The sequence below is a fragment of the Oncorhynchus mykiss genome, chromosome 12 (assembly GCF_057628025.1).
Source record: "Oncorhynchus mykiss isolate SJ-2025 chromosome 12, ASM5762802v1, whole genome shotgun sequence".
In the NCBI taxonomy this organism is placed as follows: Eukaryota; Metazoa; Chordata; class Actinopteri; order Salmoniformes; family Salmonidae; genus Oncorhynchus; species Oncorhynchus mykiss.
In genome coordinates this window covers 37808092-37830018 of record NC_143033.1, presented here as the reverse complement: position 1 = coordinate 37830018, position 21927 = coordinate 37808092, and the positions used below count along the sequence as shown (strand labels likewise).

At 43.2% G+C, this 21927-nt stretch overlaps 1 protein-coding gene across 2 annotated transcripts in view; it reads right to left on the bottom strand.

Annotated features, from left to right (window-relative positions):
• Window positions 1-1626: 1626 nt before the first annotated feature.
• The window catches only part of LOC110537536 (collagen alpha-1(XXVI) chain), a 47178-nt gene continuing 26877 nt past the window's right edge, over window positions 1627-21927 (bottom strand). For both annotated transcript variants that reach the window (XM_036937491.2, XM_090192408.1), the window contains 11 exons: window positions 12408-12469; window positions 12168-12294; window positions 11869-11976; window positions 11601-11723; window positions 3641-3724; window positions 3402-3454; window positions 3206-3268; window positions 3050-3085; window positions 2900-2944; window positions 2400-2484; window positions 1627-2200 (listed from right to left, as the gene is read on the bottom strand). In XM_036937491.2, coding sequence (XP_036793386.2) covers window positions 2043-2200; window positions 2400-2484; window positions 2900-2944; window positions 3050-3085; window positions 3206-3268; window positions 3402-3454; window positions 3641-3724; window positions 11601-11723; window positions 11869-11976; window positions 12168-12294; window positions 12408-12469 — 944 coding nt within the window. In that variant the 3' untranslated portion in view covers window positions 1627-2042. The remainder of the gene's footprint in view (window positions 2201-2399; window positions 2485-2899; window positions 2945-3049; window positions 3086-3205; window positions 3269-3401; window positions 3455-3640; window positions 3725-11600; window positions 11724-11868; window positions 11977-12167; window positions 12295-12407; window positions 12470-21927) is intronic.

The following is a 21927-nucleotide window of genomic DNA, read 5'->3' as shown; positions in this document are numbered from 1 at the left end:
TAAACTCAGTTTTTCACAATTCCTGACATTTAATCCTAGTAAATTCCCTGTCTTAGGTCAGTTAGGATCACCACTTTATTTTAAGAATGTGAAATGTCAGAATAATAGTAAAGATAATTATTTATTTCAGCTTTTATTTCTTTCATCACATTCCCAGTGGGTCAGAAGTTCACATACACTCAATTAGTATTTGGTAGCATTGCCTTTAAATGGTTTAACTTGGGTCCAACATTTCAGGTAGCCTTCCACAAGCTTCCCACAATAAGTTGGGTGAATTTTGGCCCATTCCTTCTGACAGAGCCGGTGTAACTGAGTCAGGTTTGTAGGCCTCCATGCTCACACACGCTTTTTCAGTTCTGCCCACACATTTTCTATAGAATTGAGGTCAGGGCTTTGTGATGGCAACTCCAATACTTTGACTTTGTTGTCCTTAAGCCATTTTGCCACGACTTTGGAAGTATGCTTGGGGTCATTGTCCATTTGGAACACCCATTTGCGACCAAGCTTTAACTTTCTGACTGATGTCTTGAGATGCTGCTTCAATATATCCATATAATTTTTCGTCCTCATGATGCCATCTATTTTGTGAAGTGCACCCGTCGCCCCAGCAGTAAAGCACCCCCACAACATGATGCTGCCACCCTCGTGCTTCATGGTTGGGATGGTGTTCTTCAGCTTGCAAGCCTCCCCCTTTTTCCTCCTAACATAACGATGGTCATTATGGCCAAACAGTTCTATTTTTGTTACATCAGACCAGAGGACATTTCTCCAAAAAGTACGATCTTTGTCACCATGTGCAGTTACAAACCATAGTCTGGCTTTTTTATGGCGGTTTTGGAGCTGTGGCTTCTTCCTTGCTGAGCGGCCTTTCAGGTTATGTCGACATAGGACTTGTTTTACTGTGGATATAGATACTTTTGTACCTGTTTCCTCCAGCATCTTCACAAGGTAATTTGCTGTTGTTCTGGGATTGATTTGCACTTTCGCACCAAAGTACGTTCATCTCTAGGAGACAGAACTCGTCTCCTTCCTGAGCGGTATGACGGCTGCGTGGTCCCATGGCGTTTATACTGGCGTACTATTGTTTGTGATGAACGTGGTACCTTCAGGTGTTTGGAAATTGCTCCCAAGGATGAACCAGACTTGTGGAGGTCTACATTTTTTTCTGAGGTCTGGCTGATTTCTCTTGATTTTACCATGATGTCAAGCAAAGAGGCACTGAGTTTGAAGGTCGGCCTTGAAATACATCCACAGGTACACCTCCAATTGACTCAAATGATGTCAATTAGCCTATCAGAAGCTTCTGAAGCCATGACATTTTCTGGAGTTGTCCAAGCTGTTTAAAGGCACAATTAACTTTTGTACACTTCTGACCCACTGGAATTGTGATACAGTGAAATAGTCTGTCAATTGTTGGAAAAATGACTTGTGTCATGCACAAAGCAGATGTCCTAACCGACTTGCCAAAACTATAGTTTGTCAACAAGACATTTGTGGAGTGTTTGAATAATGACTCTAACCTAAGTGTATGTAAACCTCCGACTTCAACTGTACATTTCCCGTCAGTCTTCGTGTATTTTATATGCGGTGAGCATAAATTGTACAGTTGTAAACTAACAAATAATGTTTCAAGTTGGAACCCATGTATTTAAGTTCATATACAGCACCAACTACATAAATATCTGATAGGGTCCATTATCTGCTACCTAGACTTTAAGAATATGCACACGTTGAGGCCAGTACCAGCACCAAAGTTACATAATTACATTGGAATAACATGACTACGATAATGACAACAGTACTAAAAGTCAATGTAAAAAAAACACATTATAAACAGGTCAAATTCAAGAATCTGAGTAAGAGAAGGGGTCATTTTGCAGACGCTCGGTCGCCCAAAGCCCAGATTGATGGAATTCTGTGCTTCCATGAGGATTGACTGGTCATACACTCTGGCCCAGAGAACACATGGTACGTCCATCTCAGTCTCTTAAACAATCACAGTTCATATACAAACCATGCTCTACACCCATTGGCATGACCATCTAATTGTCCCCCCTCCTCACTCTTTCCTCTCCAATCAGCTTCCGGTCTCCCGTGGCGAGAGAGTGGAGCAGGGTATTGGGTCCCGCCCTTTTGTTTTTAAACATGGGCACCAGGTCTGACAGGATGTCCAGGCCAGAACCGGGTTCTAGTGGGTTCTCTGAGAAATGACCAAAGAGAGGGAGGAATGGATTGGGGATGGAGACAGAGGGAGATCAATTTAATCTCACGCTCACAACAAGGACACTCCAATAGAAAACGACACAGTGACTGCTTGGAAGTGGACACAGTATAAATCTCTAACAACCCTGTAATTCCTAGAGACCATGTTGTTCTCTGAGTAAGGGTGTGTCTCTCACCATGAATGCCGATCATGTGCTCCAGAATGAGAACCCTCTCAGCCAGGATCTTCAGAGCCTCTCTCAGCTGCTGCACCCCCTCCCCCTGGACGGAACCACATCACTACATCAAGTTCAGCTTCAAGTTCAAGTTTACCTACCAAGTTCAAATGAAGCTTCCATCGGGAACTATATGTTAAGGTCTGTTTATTTATCACAGTACTATTATGATATACTGTATACCTGCTGCATACTACTACTACATATTACTACTGCATACTACTACTGCATACTACTACTGCATACTACTGCATACTACTACTGCATACTACTACTGCATACTACTACTGCATACTACTGCATACTACTACTGCATACTACTGCATACTACTACTGCATACTACTACTACATACTACTACTATGCCGGCTTCCTACTATGCCGGCTTTTTCAAAAGCGTGAGGTGTGGAAGATGTGTCTCTGAGGACTCTTAAATCATATAGAGGGAATGTGTAGGGTCACCTCAGCCTGGCTATCTCCTGGTTCACCCTTTGGCCCTGGTGCACCCTAAAAACAGCATCACAAATGGGAAAAACATAGGTGGTTGGCAAAGAGTAACTAAATGTATATGTGTGTAAGAGAAGAAATGTTGTACTCTCACTGTGTACTCACTGGCTGACCATGTTCTCCCCTGAGTGCTGGGGGTCCCTGTGAGGAGAGAGAAGCTGTATGAACGATGTCGACTCATGTCATGTATAGACTGTACATAGAGCATTTCAGAGTGGAATTGAAAGGGGTCTCTTTAAAGGCAGTTCTGCCAAGCCTCACCCTTTCACCAGTGTCTCCTTTAGGTCCGCGATCCCCAGGCTTGCCTGAGAGACCAAACCCAGCCTGGAACACAGAGATAGAACTTCTTGAATGAATCTCCCGTTGACATCAATGCATGATTTATGAGAGTAACAAGCACATATATCAAGCTGTACATCAGGATGCACATCAAAGTCCAATGTTATACTGTACATACGTTTCTGCCTGGGGTACCTGTGTTTCCAGCAGGCCCTGTGGGTCCAGGCTGGCCTGAGGAGTTGGAAAACGGAAATAATAGTTTTCCAAGTATTCTTCCAATATCCACTTAAAGGTTACAGTTGGTGGCTAGCTGATATGGAGAATTAGTATTCTAATTTCCCCTTAATAACATTATTACACAATTATAATTATGGGTTCATGGCCATGCCAGCGGGGGGGGGGGGGTGTTTTTTTTACCTGGGGGTCCAGGGGGTCCGATGGGGCCTGGGGGACCGGTCACATCTTTCTGGTTATTCCGTGAAGGGAGCGCAGCCTCTTCATCTGTACCCAAAACAAAAAATGCCATGGTTTAAGTACAACAGGTGCTCACTGTGCTCTAAAGCAGGGGTCGTTTTTCATTCCCAGGGACCCCCTCCCAAGGACCCCCTCCCAGGGACCCCCTCCCAGGTAAACCGACGATCCAGGAATCCCCATCATACGTTAAACAAAATGGGGTTTTTCACGTCTTGTCTTATCATCAGGTGAATGATTAGGGCAAGGAGAAATAATCAACATTTTAAAATGAATAGATTTGGTAGATTGTTTTTCATTATTTTGACTTACCTACATTATAATTAGAAGAGGAAGTGTAAACTCTAACATAGCCTATTAGCTGGAAAGGTATCTCCAAACACATTTTTGCTAAAAGCATCTGTTTAGCAGGTTAAACAAAGAATGTGTTGGCAAAAATGAGATTAAGGAAACGTACCAGCAGTCAGCAGCACTTGCCCTGCAGCCTATTCGTAGGGGCTTTTTCAAAGCCCATGTCAGATATTCCAGTGAGTGTAATTGGCTCAAATGAGTGTAATTTTCTCAACATTAGGAGTTCAGAAATAAAGTTGACATCCTTAGAAAGAAGATAGTCTTCTATTTTCTACTGTAGGTATGTCATTAAAAATGTGTTTATTCTGTTGTTGCTAGCGATATTCATAAAAACATTTTTTAAATATATTTAAGGGCACCCTGCAGTTCCTCTGCACCCCTGGTTGAATAGTCCTGCTCTATAGACGTACTACATGAATGTACTGCTCGCGGGTCTGCGTACCCACATCCATACCCCCAACCGGTAATTCGACCATGATAACATGTTTAGAAAGCTGGCCGCTAAAATGTACCTGACATGGGCTAATTGACTGACTATCAGTCATTGACATAACAAGAGGAAAACTGATACTGCACAGCCACATTTCTAAATTGCACCTTGTGTATTTTACTATTCCAACTCATAACAGTAAGTTGAGACCCCAAAGTAGTCCCACCCCCCCAAAAAAAGGGAAATTGGGGAAAGGTGAAATTGATCCGAGGGCCCATCCCTAATGTACTGCGTGTACAGTATGTACAGTATGTACTACAAGAGTTAAGAGTAGCCTATTTCCATTATTGACATAGCTCTGGTGTTTTTTGGGGGTTGTGAATTATTTTCAAACATTGGAAACATTGGCTGTCTTGGTTGCTTGTCACTGTGGGTGTGCTGTGTGGTAGGGACACACTTCTTATGGTCACTGATTGAGGTGGGGAGCAGTAGCTCTGGTACTAACTAGTTCAGCATCCCACCACAGAGAGGGATAAACAGGTGGAAAACTTCAATATCCTTTGGAGCATTCCCACTGGAAGTCATTTTTCTGGTGTATCACCAAGTTGTCTGAAGTAGACTACTTCATGTCGTGAACACACACACACACACACACACACACACACACACAACTCCTAACCCCAAACTCCCTGCAGCATTGAGGATTGACTTGAAAACCTTGCCTTGCCGTTTTATTGAGCAGGTTTCTGGCTCCAAGACGGCCGGGGTTGCCAGATCAGGCTGCTGTGCTGACAGGTTACAAATTGGGTCTGACTTACAGCAGGCAGACTGAAGCCAGAGCCCAGGCTTAAACAAAGCCAGTCCACCACAGTAATCAAATACAGCTTTCCAAAGACATCTTGAGTGGGAGTATGCTGCCCTCTGCTGGTCAAAACTAGGAAGTGCCTCAGGTGGAGGTCAAGATACTTCTACAGCTTACAGTTTTACAATCCATATAGTTCAGCCAGTCATCTACTAAATGTTACAGCATGAATTAACTCTATACATGTTAAAATATTAGACTGTAGGGATACATATGCTGAGTGTTTTGTTTCACATTAGGTCATTTTCCCTCTAACACTCATACATCACTACCGCTGACTGCCCTTCAAATCAAATTGTATTTGTCACATGCGCCGTGAAATGTTTGCTTACGAGCTCTTCCCGACTATGCAGAGTTAATAGTAACAATAATAATACACAAATAGTAACACAGGAGGAATAAAATACACAAGAATTGTGCTATATACAGGGAGTACCAGAACCAGATTAATGTGGGGTACGAGGTATTTGAGGTAGATATTTACATAAAGGCTAGGTAAAGTGACTAGGCATCAGGATAGATAATAATTAGAATAAAAAACAGAGCAGCAGCATATGATGGGTGTGAACATGTGTGTGTATGTGTGTGTTGTGTTGGAATGCGTGTGTGTTATGAGCGCGTGTGCGTATCAGAGTATGTGAGTGTAGCGGAGCGTGCCCAATTTGACTGGAGCGCGGAGCGAGATTCCCGAAGGCTGGAGCGTCCGCCTTCTCACTTCAAGAGCTCAGGGCATGCCCGGCCCAGTATGCATTTGTAGTCTCCTTGTGTGCTGCTCTAGCCCCTTGCTGTAGCTACTGTCATGGTGTTCGCTAAATATTTTCAGAAAACGGATCAATCACACAGGTGCAAAATCAAGGTGACTTACAAAGATGAGGACCTAAAGCAAGAGATGGATTGTGGTGATGTAGTGTCCACTAATGAGTCATTGTGGAATCTGAAAAGACACATATCCCGAAATCATGATGGTGTACTTACTACATGCACATGCTAAAAGAAAGGAACGAGGTGGGTAGGAATCTAAGTGTCATTGTAGTGAAGTATTTATAAACTGAAAAGCAGATCTCTTAAATGTTTCATTTCATTTTTGTTTTACTATCTATACAATAGGCCATAATTGATTTTGGCCCAATAGGCCTGGCATATTCCCACGTTCAAGAAGCTTTCCGTTTTGATCGGGTTACTTTGCCTAAAAACCTGTAGGCCTATCTATAGAAAAACACAATATTGTCTGCTGCATTGCATGAGCCTGAAGCCACAGACTGGCCAAACTCAAGTTTCTGAAAATGAATTCAAAAGGCACTAATAAGTAGTTTTTCGTTTAATTTGTATTTAAATACATTCATAACAGATTTCACAACACACTAAGTGTGTGCCCTCAGGCCCCTACTCCACTACCACATATCTACAACACAAAATCCATGTATAGGTGTGTGTAGTGCGTATGTTATCATGTGTGTTTGTATGCATGTGTCTGTGCCTATGTTTGTGTTGCTTCACAGTCCCTGCTGTTCCAGAGATTAGCCAGAGATTGACATGCGTATTATTAATGTTTGCTCTCTGTGTACATCTAAGGGCTAGCAGTACTGCCCTGTTCTGAGCCATTTGCAAAGTCCCTCTTTGTGGCATCTGACCACACGACTGAACAGTAGTCCAGGTGCGACAAAACTAGAGCCCGTAGGACCTGCCTTGTTGATAGTGCCACGGTCACTCCAAGCAGTTTAGTCACCTCAACCTGCTCGATTTCCACATTATTTATTACAAGATTTAGTTGAGGTTTAGGGTTTAGTGAATGATTTGTCCCAAATACAATGCTTTTAGTTTTTGAAATATTTAGGACTAACTTATTTCTTGCCACCCATTCTGAAACTAACTGCAGCTCTTTGTTAAGTGTTGCAGTCATTTCAGTCACATACATAGACAGCCACGTACAGCCACGTACATGGCTTTACTCAAAGCCAGTGACATGTTGTTAGTAAAGGTTGAAAAAAGTAAGGGATCTAGACAGCTGCCCTGGGGAATTCCTGATTCTACCTTAATTATGTTGGAGAGTCTTCCATCAAGGAACACCCTCTGTGTTCTATTAGACAGGTAACTCTTTATTCGGAATATAGCAGGGGGTGTAAAGCCATAACACATACATTTTTTCCAGCAGCAAACTATGATCGATAATGTCAAAAGCTGCACTGAAGTCTAACAAAACAGCCCCCACAATATTTTTATCATAAATTTCTCTCAGCCAATCCTCAGTCATTTGTGTAAGTGCTGTGCTTGTTGAATGTCCTTCCCTATAAGCGTGCTGAAAGTCTGTTGTCAACTTGTTTACAGTAAAATAGCATTGTATCTGGTCAAACACAATTCTTCCAAAAGTTTACTAAGGGTTGGTAACAGATTGATTGGTCGGCTATTTGAGCCAATAAAGGGGGCTTTACAATTCTTAGGTAGCGGAAGAACTTTTGCTTCCCTTCAGGCCTGAGGGAACACACTTTCTAGTCTGCTTAAATTGAAGATGTGTCAATATCATCTGCTATTACCGTCAGTAATTTTCCACCCAAGTTGTCAGAACCCGGTGGCTTGTCGTTGTTGATAGACAGCAATATTTTTTCACCTCTTCCGCACTCACTTTACAGAATTTAAAATGACAATTCTTGTCTTTCATAATTCGGTCAAATATACTTGGATGTGTAGTGTCAGGGTTTGTTGCTGGCATGTCATGCATAAGTTTGCTAATCTTGCCAATGGAAAAAAAGTAGTTGGCAATATCAGTCGGTTTTGTAATGAATGAGCCATCTGATTCAATGGAGCCGAGTTTGCCTTTTTTCCCAACATTTCATTGAAGGTGCTCTTTTACTGTCATTCTTTGTTTTATAGTGTAGTTTCTTATTTTTATTCAGTTTAGTCACATGATTTCTCAATTACCGGTAAATTTGCCAATCAGTTGTGCAGCCGATTGTGAGCTTCTTACGCTTACCTTTTCAAGTTTATTCAAATAAAAAATCGTATGGTTTTGTTTCAATACTTCAAAACCAAATGGTAGGTCCAGTTAGTCACAAAAATAGATTGGTGTTGGTTAAATTGTTATTTTAATGAATGGAGTGAATTTGGAATTATTTCCTGTGAGCATGGAGCGGTTTTTAGCAGAGCGGTTGGAAAGGATGTGGAGTGCCAGATCCACAGAGTGGGATTTCCAACCGCTCAACTCCGCTCACATACTCTGGTGCATATGTAGTTTATGTGAATGTGTGTGGGTTTTATGTGAGAGTGTCAGTGTAGTGTGTGTGAGGGAGTGTGTATATAGTGTGTGTATATAGTCTTGTGAGTGTGCATAGAGTCCGTGCAAGTTAGGTTCAATGCAGATAGTGCGAGGGCTAGCTATGTACTGCCCCACAAAATTGTTATACATAGCAAGCCATTCGCTGAAGGCAAATTCATTAAAGAATATTTAATTGACTCTGAAGCACTACTTTGCCCTGACAAGAAAGAGCTGTTTGAAAATGTTTCCCTGTCAAGATGAACAGTGACACGGCGTGTTGAGGACATCACAGAGAATATGGAACAACAGTTGAAAGACAAGGTAAAGGATTTCACCTATTTCTCCTTGGCCCTGGATGAGAGCAGTGATGCACGTGACACAGAGCAGTTGTTGATATTCTTACGAGGCATAACCCCAGACTTTGAAATTACAGAGGAGCTGAATTCCAAACTGCAAGGGAAGGGCCTTTTTGCACATCAGATGTACAGCCTTGTCAAAGCCTTCAAGGGAAAATGACTCCTCCTGACCCGCCAAGTAGAAGCCAACATTCTCTCCCACCTTCCGACACTACTAGTCTGTTCCCTATCAGATGACCAGCGGGAGAAATATACATTGCTGCTGTGTGCTTTGAACTGTTAGTTTTCAAAGTGTTGGTTTCCTCTCCTTTCACCTGCAATGTGAACAACGCTCCCACTGACCTGCAACTTGAGCTTATCGATCTTCAGTCTGATGCTGTAATTGGAGAACTATTCAAAACAATGTCACTGACGAGGTTCTATGCATCTCTCGATGAACAAAACTTTCCAAAGGTTAGGAGTTCTGCTCAGAAGATGTTTGTACTGTTTGGGTCAACCTATGTATGTGAACAGACATGTTCAGTGATGAAATATAACAAGTCAAGGCACAGATCATCTTTTACTGACTCTCACCTCTCAGCAATCCTGCGCATAGCGACGTCAGAAACTATACCTGACTTCACTGCTCTAGTCAATGCCCATCAGAGACTTCACTCCTCACACTGATTGAATAGTTTACATGGAATGTTGAGCTGTCAACACAGTCATACACATGATGTATAATCCTGTAACATGATTCTGGCCCGTGATGGCCAAAATATATTCTAATGTGGCCCTTCATGGGAAAGAATTGCCCCGGCCTGTCCTATATTGTCCTTCTCCCTTAGCGTGCATATTTATTTTTAGTTGTAACAACTATTCACTATTAGACTTCACATGTCTCACACAGCTAATACTACTACAGGAAGAAGGTAATAGTAATAGGACTCCAGGATTACAGGAACATTCTAGTCATCCACACAGCTAATACTACTACAGGAAGAAGGTAATAGTAATAGGACTCCAGGATTACAGGAACATTCTAGTCATCCACACAGCTAATACTACTACAGGAAGAAGGTAATAGTAATAGGACTCCAGGATTACAGGAACATTCTAGTCATCCACACAGCTAATACTACTACAGGAAGAAGGTAATAGTAATAGGACTCCAGGATTACAGGAACATTCTAGTCATCCACACAGCTAATACTACTACAGGAAAAAGGTAATAGTAATAGGACTCCAGGGTTACAGGAACATTCTAGTCATCCACACAGCTAATACTACTACAGGAAGAAGGTAATAGGACTCCAGGATTACAGGAACATTCTAGTCATCCACACAGCTAATACTACTACAGGAAGAAGGTAATAGGACTCCAGGATTACAGGAACATTCTAGTCATCCACACAGCTAATACTACTACAGGAAGAAGGTAATAGTAATAGGACTCCAGGGTTACAGGAACATTCTAGTCATCCACACAGCTAATACTACTACAGGAAGAAGGTAATAGGACTCCAGGATTACAGGAACATTCTAGTCATCCACACAGCTAATACTACCACAGGAAGAAGGTAATAGTAATAGGACTCCAGGATTACAGGAATATTCTAGTCATCCACACAGCTAATACTACTACAGGAAGAAGGTAATAGGACTCCAGGATTACAGGAACATTCTAGTCATCCACACAGCTAATACTACTACAGGAAGAAGGTAATAGTAATAGGACTCCAGGGTTACAGGAACATTCTAGTCATCCACACAGCTAATACTACTACAGGAAGAAGGTAATAGGACTCCAGGATTACAGGAACATTATAGTCATCCACACAGCTAATACTACTACAGGAAGAACGTAATAGGACTCCAGGATTACAGGAACATTCTAGTCATCCACACAGCTAATACTACTACAGGAAGAAGGTAATAGGACTCCAGGATTACAGGAACATTCTAGTCATCCACACAGCGGCCAACTGACAGGCTTTATGGGGACTCTTGCTTGACTGATAAGATATAAAACCTACAGGTATAGGACTTTTTCCAAGGCCTTGTGAGGGCTCAGTATGCTTAACTAAACTCTCATTTTTCCTTTGAGTGTGACTATATTATAGCTCTTGGCAGACCTGTTGCCTGTGGTCCAATGAGGGTTCTTTGATTAGGAACAGAGAGTTTTAACAGGCAAAGAGAGGGCTGTTCCACTGATGGACTTCCCAGATATGGGCCAATGGGACACCTGGCATGCTGAACTATACTGTACACAGGCCCTATAACTTCATAAATGGTCCATGAACTCTGGGCTATAGGTGAAACTGCACTATGCATGTCAATTGGCTTTAATGGGGGTCATGACATATTCCTTCCATAATATGTCCCCCAGTTGGTAGAGGAAATAGGTGAGAGTGTAATGTCTCCAAATATTATCAATTGATTGCTATCAGTAACTTACCTTTGAAACAAGGTCTCCACATATATGTTTGGCAGATGGCCCTGAAATAATGGATATTCCAAAATGTCCTAACTGTCAAACTGCCAATGGCAAGAAAGGGGTCAAAAATCACATGAGACTCCTGAAACACTTTCAGAATGAACCATCAGTCATATAAATAAAACATAGTATCCCTATAGGGCTTATGGCTTTCATTTCTTGGTGTAACAGGGATACTCACACTGGTCCAGCTCGCTCAGACCAAACACATCTCCTCTGTGAGAGAAGGGAGAGGCTGGCCCCGGAGAACCCGCTGGCCCAGGTACACCTCTCTCCCCTGGGGCTCCTCGCTGGCCCTGGGGCCCTGTGGGAACCACAGCACAGCCTGCCTCAACACAACACTGTCTTTACACACAACATACTAATTGAATGTGTCCAAGTGCCAAACTGCTTGGTACCTCAAGTGGTAGTGTATGGGTGTGATACAGATGTGGGGGTAAGACTTATACCTCTGGGTCCCATGGGTCCAGATTTCCCTTCGGGGCCTGTCTCTCCGGTGCGTCCAGGGGGTCCCACCACGCCTTGGGGTCCAACTGGTCCTGGGGGGCCTCTTGCTCCTTGAACAAAAACGAGTTAACTCAGTCAGAATCCCACCTGATTCAGACACTTTTATTTTTAAACTTGCTGCACTTTTCTTTAAATTGATAACACAACAGAGTCAAATAGCTGCCATGTAAAACTATGGAGGAAGACATGTGAATAGTTAACCATCTGAGGTTCAATGAGGTCCTGCAGTAAAGTCCCTCACCTGGTAGGCCAATGGTGGGGGGAGGCATGGGGGTGGGCTGGGGTGCTCCCACCTCGTTATCTGAAGACCTATCTGGGGAGTATCTGAATGGGAGAGGTGGTGGTCCTGCCTCCTCCAGTAACACAATCTGACACAAAACAAAGTAAGATTAGTGTGTTCAGGTATGAGATATGGGGCCGTGTTAATATGTTCATGTAGGCAGTACTGTTTAAATAACATGTTTGGTTGATGCAAGCTTACCTTGGACTCAAGGATACTCAGTCTATTATTCATATCAGTATAGCCAGTGCAGTTCATACATTCTAGGAAGAGAGAGCGAAAAAAAGAAAGAAAGAAAGAAAGAAAGAAAAAAGAAAGAAAGAAAGAGAGAGAGCGAGGGGAGAGAGAGAGAGAGAGAGAGGTAACAGTTAGTAATACATTGTAGCTTGTTGCTTTAAGTGAGAGATACCATATTATCTCTCAAGTTAGCAGAAACAGATGAGACTCATACCTTTGTCCTTTCAATACATCCATACAAATTCACAGTGCAATGGTGTGCATTTGCAATAATGCAATTCCAATGGTAGAGGACATGGTTTGGCATATGGTTTGGCTTAAGAAGATACACGTTTTCTAGCCAGACTAGCACAAAAGATAAAAACAAACACACAGTGTGTTGGGTCAGACAGTGCTGTTGTAAGAGACAGAGAGAGGTTTCATGTAGTGGCTGGGACATTATGACGTGTGCCAGTCAAAGCAGCAGCACAGCGGCATGGTGACACAGGATGGAGAGACAGCAAACACTTCTTAGATGACACACAGGATGGAGAGACAGCAAACGCTTCTTAGATGACACACAGGATGGAGAGACAGCAAACGCTTCTTAGATGACACACAGGATGGAGAGACAGCAAACGCCCTGTGCTTAGATGACACACAGGATGGAGAGACAGCAAACGCCCTGTGCTTAGATGACACACAGGATGGAGAGACAGCAAACGCCCTGTGCTTAGATGACACACAGGATGGAGAGACAGCAAACGCCCTGTGCTTAGATGACATACAGGCTGGAGAGACAGCAAACGCCCTGTGCTTAGATGACACACAGGCTGGAGAGACAGCAAACGCCCTGTGCTTAGATGACACACAGGATGGAGAGACAGCAAACACCCTGTGCTTAGATGACACACAGGCTGGAGAAACAGCAAACGCCCTGTGCTTAGATGACACACAGGATGGAGAGACAGCAAACGCCCTGTGCTTAGATGACACACAGGATGGAGAGACAGCAAACGCCCTGTGCTTAGATGACACACAGGATGGAGAGACAGCAAACGCCCTGTACTTAGATGACATACAGGCTGGAGAGACAGCAAACGCCCTGTGCTTAGATGACACACAGGATGGAGAGACAGCAAACGCCCTGTGCTTAGATGACACACAGGATGGAGAGACAGCAAACGCCCTGTGCTTAGATGACACACAGGATGGAGAGACAGCAAACGCCCTGTGCTTAGATGACATACAGGCTGGAGAGACAGCAAACGCCCTGTGCTTAGATGACATACAGGATGGAGAGACAGCAAACGCCCTGTGCTTAGATGACACACAGGATGGAGAGACAGCAAACGCCCTGTGCTTAGATGACATACAGGCTGGAGAGACAGCAAACGCCCTGTGCTTAGATGACATACAGGCTGGAGAGACAGCAAACGCCCTGTGCTTAGATGACATACAGGCTGGAGAGAGGGAAAGAAAGTAGTGAGAGGGAGGTGAGAAATTGAGAAAATGACAGCGAGAGAGAGAAAGGGAGATAGATAGAGGAAGAGTGAAAGAGAGTGATGTGAAGCTTGCCTGGCAGCCTCCCTGACCATCAAGCTTCTCTCTTTGCCAGAGAAAAAAACCTTCCCTCCTCCTTTGCCAATTCTACCAACTCCTGGCCAAAGTGTCCTTCTCTGTCAGGCAGCACTGAGACTTGGCATTAGCCATGTGTTCAAACGGCACCGCCACTCTGGCCCGCTCCAGTGCTTGTCAGAGACACCCACCACGGTCCACCACCTCTGACAGGACAGCCTTACCGCTGCCTGCTGTCCGGTGCCCGTCTCTCTGCCAACATGCCATAGCAACATCACGCTATGAAGGGCAGAGGGGCCAGGGCCAGGCTGTCATGTCCTAAAATGCCCTGGGATTTGAAATGGAATGGAACATAGTACAACCACTCTTAGTTCATCTACTAATACTGTATGATACCTACTGTATACAGTTGAAGTGGGAAGTTTACATACACTTAGGTTGGAGTCATTAAAACTCGTTTTTCAACCACTATGTTTTTGGCAAGTCGGTTAGGACATCTACTTTGTGCACGACACAAGTAATTTTTCCAACAATTGTTTACAGACAGATTATTTCACTTATAATTCACTGTATCACAATTCCAGTGGGTCAGAAGTTTACATACACTAGGTTGACTGTGTTGACTGTGCCTCGGAAAATTCCATAAAATGATGTCATGGCTTTAGAAGCTTCTGATAGGCTAATTGACATAATTTGAGTCAATTGGAGGTGTATCTGTGGATGTATTTCAAGGCCTACCTTCAAACTCAGTGCCTCTTTGCTTGACATCATGGGAAAATCAAAAGAAATCAGCCAAGACCTCAGATTCATGGTTCATCCTTGGGAGCAATTTCCAAACGCCTGAAGGTGCCACGTTCATCTATAAAAACAATAGTACGCAAGTATAAACACCATGGGACCACGCAGCCGTCATACCGCTCAGGAAGGAGACGTGTTCTGTCTCCTAGAGATGAACGTACTCTGGTGCGAAAAGTTCAAATAAATCCCAGAACAACAGCAAGGGACTTTGTGAAGATGCTGGAGGAAACAGGTACAAAAGTATCTATATCCACAGTAAAATAAGTCCTATAAGGACATAACCCGAAAGGCCGCTCAGCAAGGAAGAAGCCACAGCTCCAAAACCGCCATAAAAAAGCCAGACTACGGTTTGCAACTGCACATGGGGACAAAGATCATACTTTTTGGAGAAATGTCCTCTGGTCTGATGAAACAAAAATAGAACTGTTTGGCCATAATGACCATCATTATGTTTGGAGGAAAAAGGGGGAGGCTTGCAAGCTGAAGAACACCATCCCAACCGTGAAGCACGGAGGTGGCAGAATCATGTTGTGGGGGTGCTTTGCTGCAGGAGGGACTGGTGCACTTCACAAAATAGATGGCATCATGGGTAGGAAAAATGATGTGAATATATTGAAGCAACCTCTCAAGACATCAGTCAGAAAGTTAAAGCTTGGTCGCAAATGGGTCTTCTAAATGGACAATGACCCCAAGCATACTTCCAAAGTTGTGGCAAAATGGCTTAAGGACAACAAAGTCAAGGTATTGGAGTTGCCATCACAAAACCCTGACCTCAATCCTATAGGAACTGAAAAAGCGTGTGCGAGCAAGGAGGCCTACAAATCTGACTCAGTTACACCAGCTCTGTCAGGAGGAATGGGCCAAAATTCACCCAACTTATTGTGGGAAGCTTGTGTAAGGCTACCTGAAACATTTGACCCAAGTTAAACAATTTAAAGGCATTGCTACCAAATACTAATTGAGTGTATGTAAACTTCTGACCCACTGGGAATGTGATGAAAGAAATAAAAGCTGAAATAAATAATTCTCTCTACTATTATTCTGACATTTAACATTCTTAAAACAAAGTGGTGACCTAACTAACCTAAGACGGGGACTTTTTACTAGGATTAAATGTCAGGAATTGTGAAAAACTGAGTTTAAATGTATTTGGTTAAGGTGTGTGTATGTAAACTTCCAACTTCAACTGTATATGTGGGAATTATATTTCTTACGAAATTGAAAACATAGACAGGGATATCCTAGGGGTTGATCAAGGAAAAGCACATGTCAGGCCTATGCTTAGAATCACCTTCATGAACTGCAGTGTTTTGTGTACATGGCATTTCCATAGCATTTCACACAAATTCTCAAAGCACTTTATGTTGTCTGTCTGGCGTAACTCTATGGAACTGGTTCCCAAACTTTTGAGGGGGTTGAGAACCATTGTAGCTTTTTGAGTTCCCTTGTGACACACCAAGGGTTCTAGACAGCACTCCGTCTTAGGACACAACCCAAAAAAGAATTAGCTGCAAACCACCAGTGAATCCCGATCCATCTATGAATAATACATCACTCTGTTGTCTGGGAAAACATTGTCTGTCATTCAGCTACAGACTACATCAAAGTCTGCATTGTTGACTTGGCATGAATAAAATGCTATATGAAATTATGCCATGTGCATGTGGTTATTAATAAGTGGAATTAACATTTATGGCCTAAAAGTCGTGTTTTTCCTCCAGTTTTCTGAGTAATGAATGTGACATCAGCGTGAAGGTGTTTGTTGACACGTGGAATGTGTGGTGGGAATCATGGAATATTGCAAGACCTGAGGTGGGATGCCAAGAGACAGACAAGGGAATGAAAAGATCAGAGAGACCCTAAAACACATTTGTTACACTATTATAAAATGTGTTTACACTGTTCTTTTCAACTCAAATCAAATTGTAAGTTTCACAAATCCAATTGGATGAGCTCCTTTTTTAGGAGGGTTAGTCACTGCCATGTACACAAAACACTGCAGTTCATGAAGGTGATTCTAAGCATGGGCCTGACGTGCTTTTCCTTTATCAACCCCTAGGATATTGTCCATTTTGAATCTTCTCTCTCCCTGGCTATGTTTTCAATCTCGTAAGACATATAATTCCCACATATATACAGTAGGTATCATACAGTATCAATAGATGAACTAAGAGTGGTTGTACTATGTTCCATTCCATTACAAATCCCAGGCCACAGAATACGCATGGCAAGAAGACAAGAAGAGAAAGGAGGGTGATGATGATTATCCATTGTCTCCACTGTCAATCATGACAAACTCTGCACTGGGGTCTTTAGTCTGATGAGATACCAAAATAAAGAGGTTGATTCAAGAGATTCATGCCATCTGCACAGCATGTGTGTGTGTGTGTGTGTGTGTGTGTGTGTGTGTGTGTGTGTGTGTGTGTGTGTGTGTGTGTGTGTGTGTGTGTGTGTGTGTGTGTGGTGGAGTTCTGTGGTGGCCTTGGCAGGTTTCCCCATCAGCCTGAGTGATCTTGAACAGTAACATGACTAATTCACGCACTCAAGCTGCCTGTTGCGTTGATGCACAATCAGGCACTGAAAGCACATTTGCAGCTTTTCCCCCCACACACATTCATATTGCTATATAATGACTGCCAGGAGGCCAGTACAGACAGAATGGTGATGTTTGTCCTGGCATAGGTACTGCAATAACATAAGACAACCTTTTATGGTCACAAAAATGTGCTGTGGCTTTTTGTGGCGTGGTTAGGGTTGGTGTTAGGGGTTAGGGTAAGGGGTTAGGGTTTAGGGGTTAGGGTTAGGGTAAGGGTAAGGGTTAGGGTTAGGGGTTAAGGGTAAGGGTAAGGGTTAGGGTTAGGGGTTAGGGGTACGGGTAAGGGTAAGGGTTAGGGGTTAGGGTTAGGGTAAGGGTTAGGGTTAGGGGTTAGGGTAAGGGTTAGAGTTAGGGGTTAGGGTTCCCATGACTGTGGAAGGGCATCAAGGTCTGCAGCAGCTGGATACAGAATGGAATCCATGCAGTGAAGAGTGATAAGACAAAGTTGAGTCCATAACTTTGAAAGTCTCTTGTTGCATGTCTACTGAAAACTCAAGGATCATCTTCAAATATAGCTCAAAATCTATTCCAAAGTTATTTTATTCATTTTCAACGGCTTACCCCATAAAACATAATTGACTCAAGGTGAAATGGAAACGTGCTGCAGGGAAAAGATTCAATTGACGTGGCTCTCCTGATAACTGAAGGACAAGTAGCCCCAGCAGCTAGCTGAAATACAGGCTGGTGTAAAACCTGTAGAATGATAAATAAAGGCCTGGATGACACTACACATAGCAGGGACGTGATGTTGCCGCCTTGTGATTTTTATTTTAAATGTTTTATTTGAAACTTTATTTAACTAGGTGATGACAAGGTCGGCCATTTTAACGAACACCACCGTTAACACTTGGCATGAGAGGCACCTCTGTAAGCCTGTGACTCTGTTGTGAGCACACTGACAGCTCTGCACCACACATCAACATATAAAGACACACAGGAAAAGCTAGATATTTGAGTGTACTGGATTTTATATATATACACATATACAGTGGCAAGAAAAAGTATGTGAACCCTTTGGCATCAGCTGGACTTCTACAAAAATTGTTCATAAAATTTGATCTTCATCTGTCACAACAATAGACAAACAAATCAAATCAAATCATCAAATTTTATCTGTCACATACACACGGTTAGCAGATGTTAATGCGAGTGTAGCGAAATGCTTGTGCTTCTAGTTCCGACAATGCAGTAATAACAAGTAATCTAACTAACAATTCCAAAACTACTGTCTTGTACACAGTGTAAGGGGATAAAGAATATGTACATAAGGATATATGAATGAGTGATGGTACAGAGCAGCATAGGCAAGATACAGTAGATGGTATCGAGTACAGTATGTACAAATGAGATGAGTATGTAAACAAAGTGGCATAGTTTAAAGTGGCTAGTGATACATGTATTACATAAGGATACAGTCGATGATATAGAGTACAGTATATACGTATGCATATGAGATGAATAATGTAGGGTAAGTAACATTATATAAGGTAGCATTGTTTAAAGTGGCTAGTGATATATTTACATCATTTCCCATCAATTCCCATTATTAAAGTGGCTGGAGTTGAGTCAGTGTCAGTGTGTTGGCAGCAGCCACTCAGTGTTAGTGGTGGCTGTTTAACAGTCTGATGGCCTTGAGATAGAAGCTGTTTTTCAGTCTCTCAGTCCCAGCTTTGATGCACCTGTACTGACCTCGCCTTCTGGATGATAGCGGGGTGAACAGGCAGTGGCTCGGGTGGTTGATGTCCTTGATGATCTTTATGGCCTTCCTGTGACATCGGGTGGTGTAGGTGTCCTGGAGGGCAGGTAGTTTGCCCCCGGTGATGCGTTGTGCAGACCTCACTACCCTCTGGAGAGCCTTACGGTTGAGGGCGGTGCAGTTGCCATACCAGGCGGTGATACAGCCCGCCAGGATGCTCTCGATTGTGCATCTGTAGAAGTTTGTGAGTGCTTTTGGTGACAAGCCGAATTTCTTCAGCCTCCTGAGGTTGAAGAGGCGCTGCTGCGCCTTCTTCACGATGCTGTCTGTGTGAGTGGACCAATTCAGTTTGTCTGTGATGTGTATGCCGAGGAACTTAAAACTTGCTACCCTCTCCACTACTGTTCCATCGATGTGGATAGGGGGGTGTTCCCTCTGCTGTTTCCTGAAGTACACAATCATCTCCTTAGTTTTGTTGACGTTGAGTGTGAGGTTATTTTCCTGACACCACACTCCGAGGGCCCTCACCTCCTCCCTGTAGGCCGTCTCGTCGTTGTTGGTAATCAAGCCTACCACTGTTGTGTCGTCCGCAAACTTGATGATTGAGTTGGAGGCGTGCGTGGCCACGCAGTCGTGGGTGAACAGGGAGTACAGGAGAGGGCTCAGAACGCACCCTTGTGGGGCCCCAGTGTTGAGGATCAGCGGGGAGGAGATGTTGTTGCCTACCCTCACCACCTGGGGGCGGCCCGTCAGGAAGTCCAGTACCCAGTTGCACAGGGCGGGGTCGAGACCCAGGGTCTCGAGCTTGATGACGAGCTTGGAGGGTACTATGGTGTTGAATGCCGAGCTGTAGTCGATGAACAGCATTCTCACATAGGTATTCCTCTTGTCCAGATGGGTTAGGGCAGTGTGCAGTGTGGTTGAGATTGCATCGTCTGTGGACCTATTTGGGCGGTAAGCAAATTGGAGTGGGTCTAGGGTGTCAGGTAGGGTGGCGTTCTGCACGGTCTGCTTAAACTAATAACACAAACAATTTGACGTTTTCATGTCTTTATTGAACACACCGTGTAAACATTCACAGTGCAGGGTGGGAAAGTATGTGAACCCCTTGGATTTAATAACTGGTTGACCCTCTTTTGGCAGCAATAAACTCAATCAAACGTTTTCTGTAGTTGCGGATCAGACCTGCACAACAGTCAGGAGGAATTTTGGACCATTCCTCTTTTCAGTTCAGCAATATTCTTGAGATGTCTGGTGTGAACCGCTTTCTTGAGGTCATGCCACAGCATCTCAAATCGGATAGAGGTCAGGACTCTGACTGGGCCACTCCAGAAGGCGTATATTCTTCTGTTGAAGCTATACGGTTGTTGATTTACTTCTGTGTTTTGGGTCGTTGTCCAACTTCTGTTGAGCTTCAATTGGCGGACAGATAGCCTTACATTCTCCTGCAAAATGTCTTGATAAACTTGGGAATTCATTTTTCCATCTATGATAGCAAGCTGCCCAGGCCCTGAGACAGCAAAGCAGCCCCAAACTATGATGCTCCCTACATCATACTTTACAGTTGGGATGAGGTTTTAATGTTGGTGTGCTGTGCCTTTTTTTCTCCACACATAGTGTTGTGTGTTCCTTCCAAACAACTCAACTTTAGCTTAATTTGTCCACAGAATATTTTGCCAGTAGCGCTGTGGAACATCCAGATGCGCTTTTGCGATCTTGAGGCAGCAATGTTTTTTTGGACAGCAGTGGCTTCTTCCGTGGTGTCCTCCCATGAACACCATTCTGGTTTAGTGTTTTACGTATCATAGACTTCCAGAGATTTTTGTACTTCTTTAGCTGACAGGATTCTTCTTAACCTCATTGAACATTCTGCGCTGTGCTCTTGCAGTCAACTTTGCAGGACAGCCACTCCTAGGGAGAGTAGCAACAGTGCTGAACTTTCTCCATTTATAGACAATTTGTCTTACCGTGGACTGATGAACATCAATGCTTTTATAGATACTTTTGTAACCCTTTCCAGCTTTATACAAGTCAACAATTCAAGTTCAAGGGGGCCGAATACTTTCGCAAGGCACTATATATATATATATATATATATATATATATAGAGAGAGAGAGAGAGAGAGAGAGAGAGAGAGAGAGAGAGAGAGAGAGAGAATATAAACAACTTTCCTCTCCACACCACTGCCACTCTCTGTTGTCATCTATGCATAGTCACTTTAATTAACTCTACCTACATGTACATACTGCCTCAACTAACCGGTGCCCCCGAACATTGACTCTGTTACCGGCACCCCCCTGGATATATTGTTATTTCTTACTGCTCCTCTTTAATTACTTGTTACTTTTATCTCTTATTCTTATCCATATTTTTTGAAACTGCAATGTCGGTTAGGGGCTCGTAAGTAAGCATTTCACTGTAAGGTCCACCCACACCTGTTGTATTCATCACATGTGACTAATAACATTTGATTTAATTTGATAAGGACATCAGTCAATTGAAATAAGTTACTTTAACTGGCAGAATAGCTATTGTCAAAATGAATATATTGCCACGGCTGAATTTTAGTAGTTCAATGCTTCCATTGTCTCCCTCTTCTGGTTATTGGGATAAAATCCATAGTGCGGTTTAAAAATGTACTTGGAAAGGTAAGCGATCCCGCATAAAATGAACACATTTACAAGAGAGAGAAGGAAATAGGAGGACTATCCATACCTAACTTTTAATTGTATTTCCAGGCACTAGCATTTCATCCCATGCTAAATTGGTTAAGACATGATTCTTCCGCACCCTGGCTGAGTTTAGAGAGATATATGTTGTCTCCTATTGACCTGGA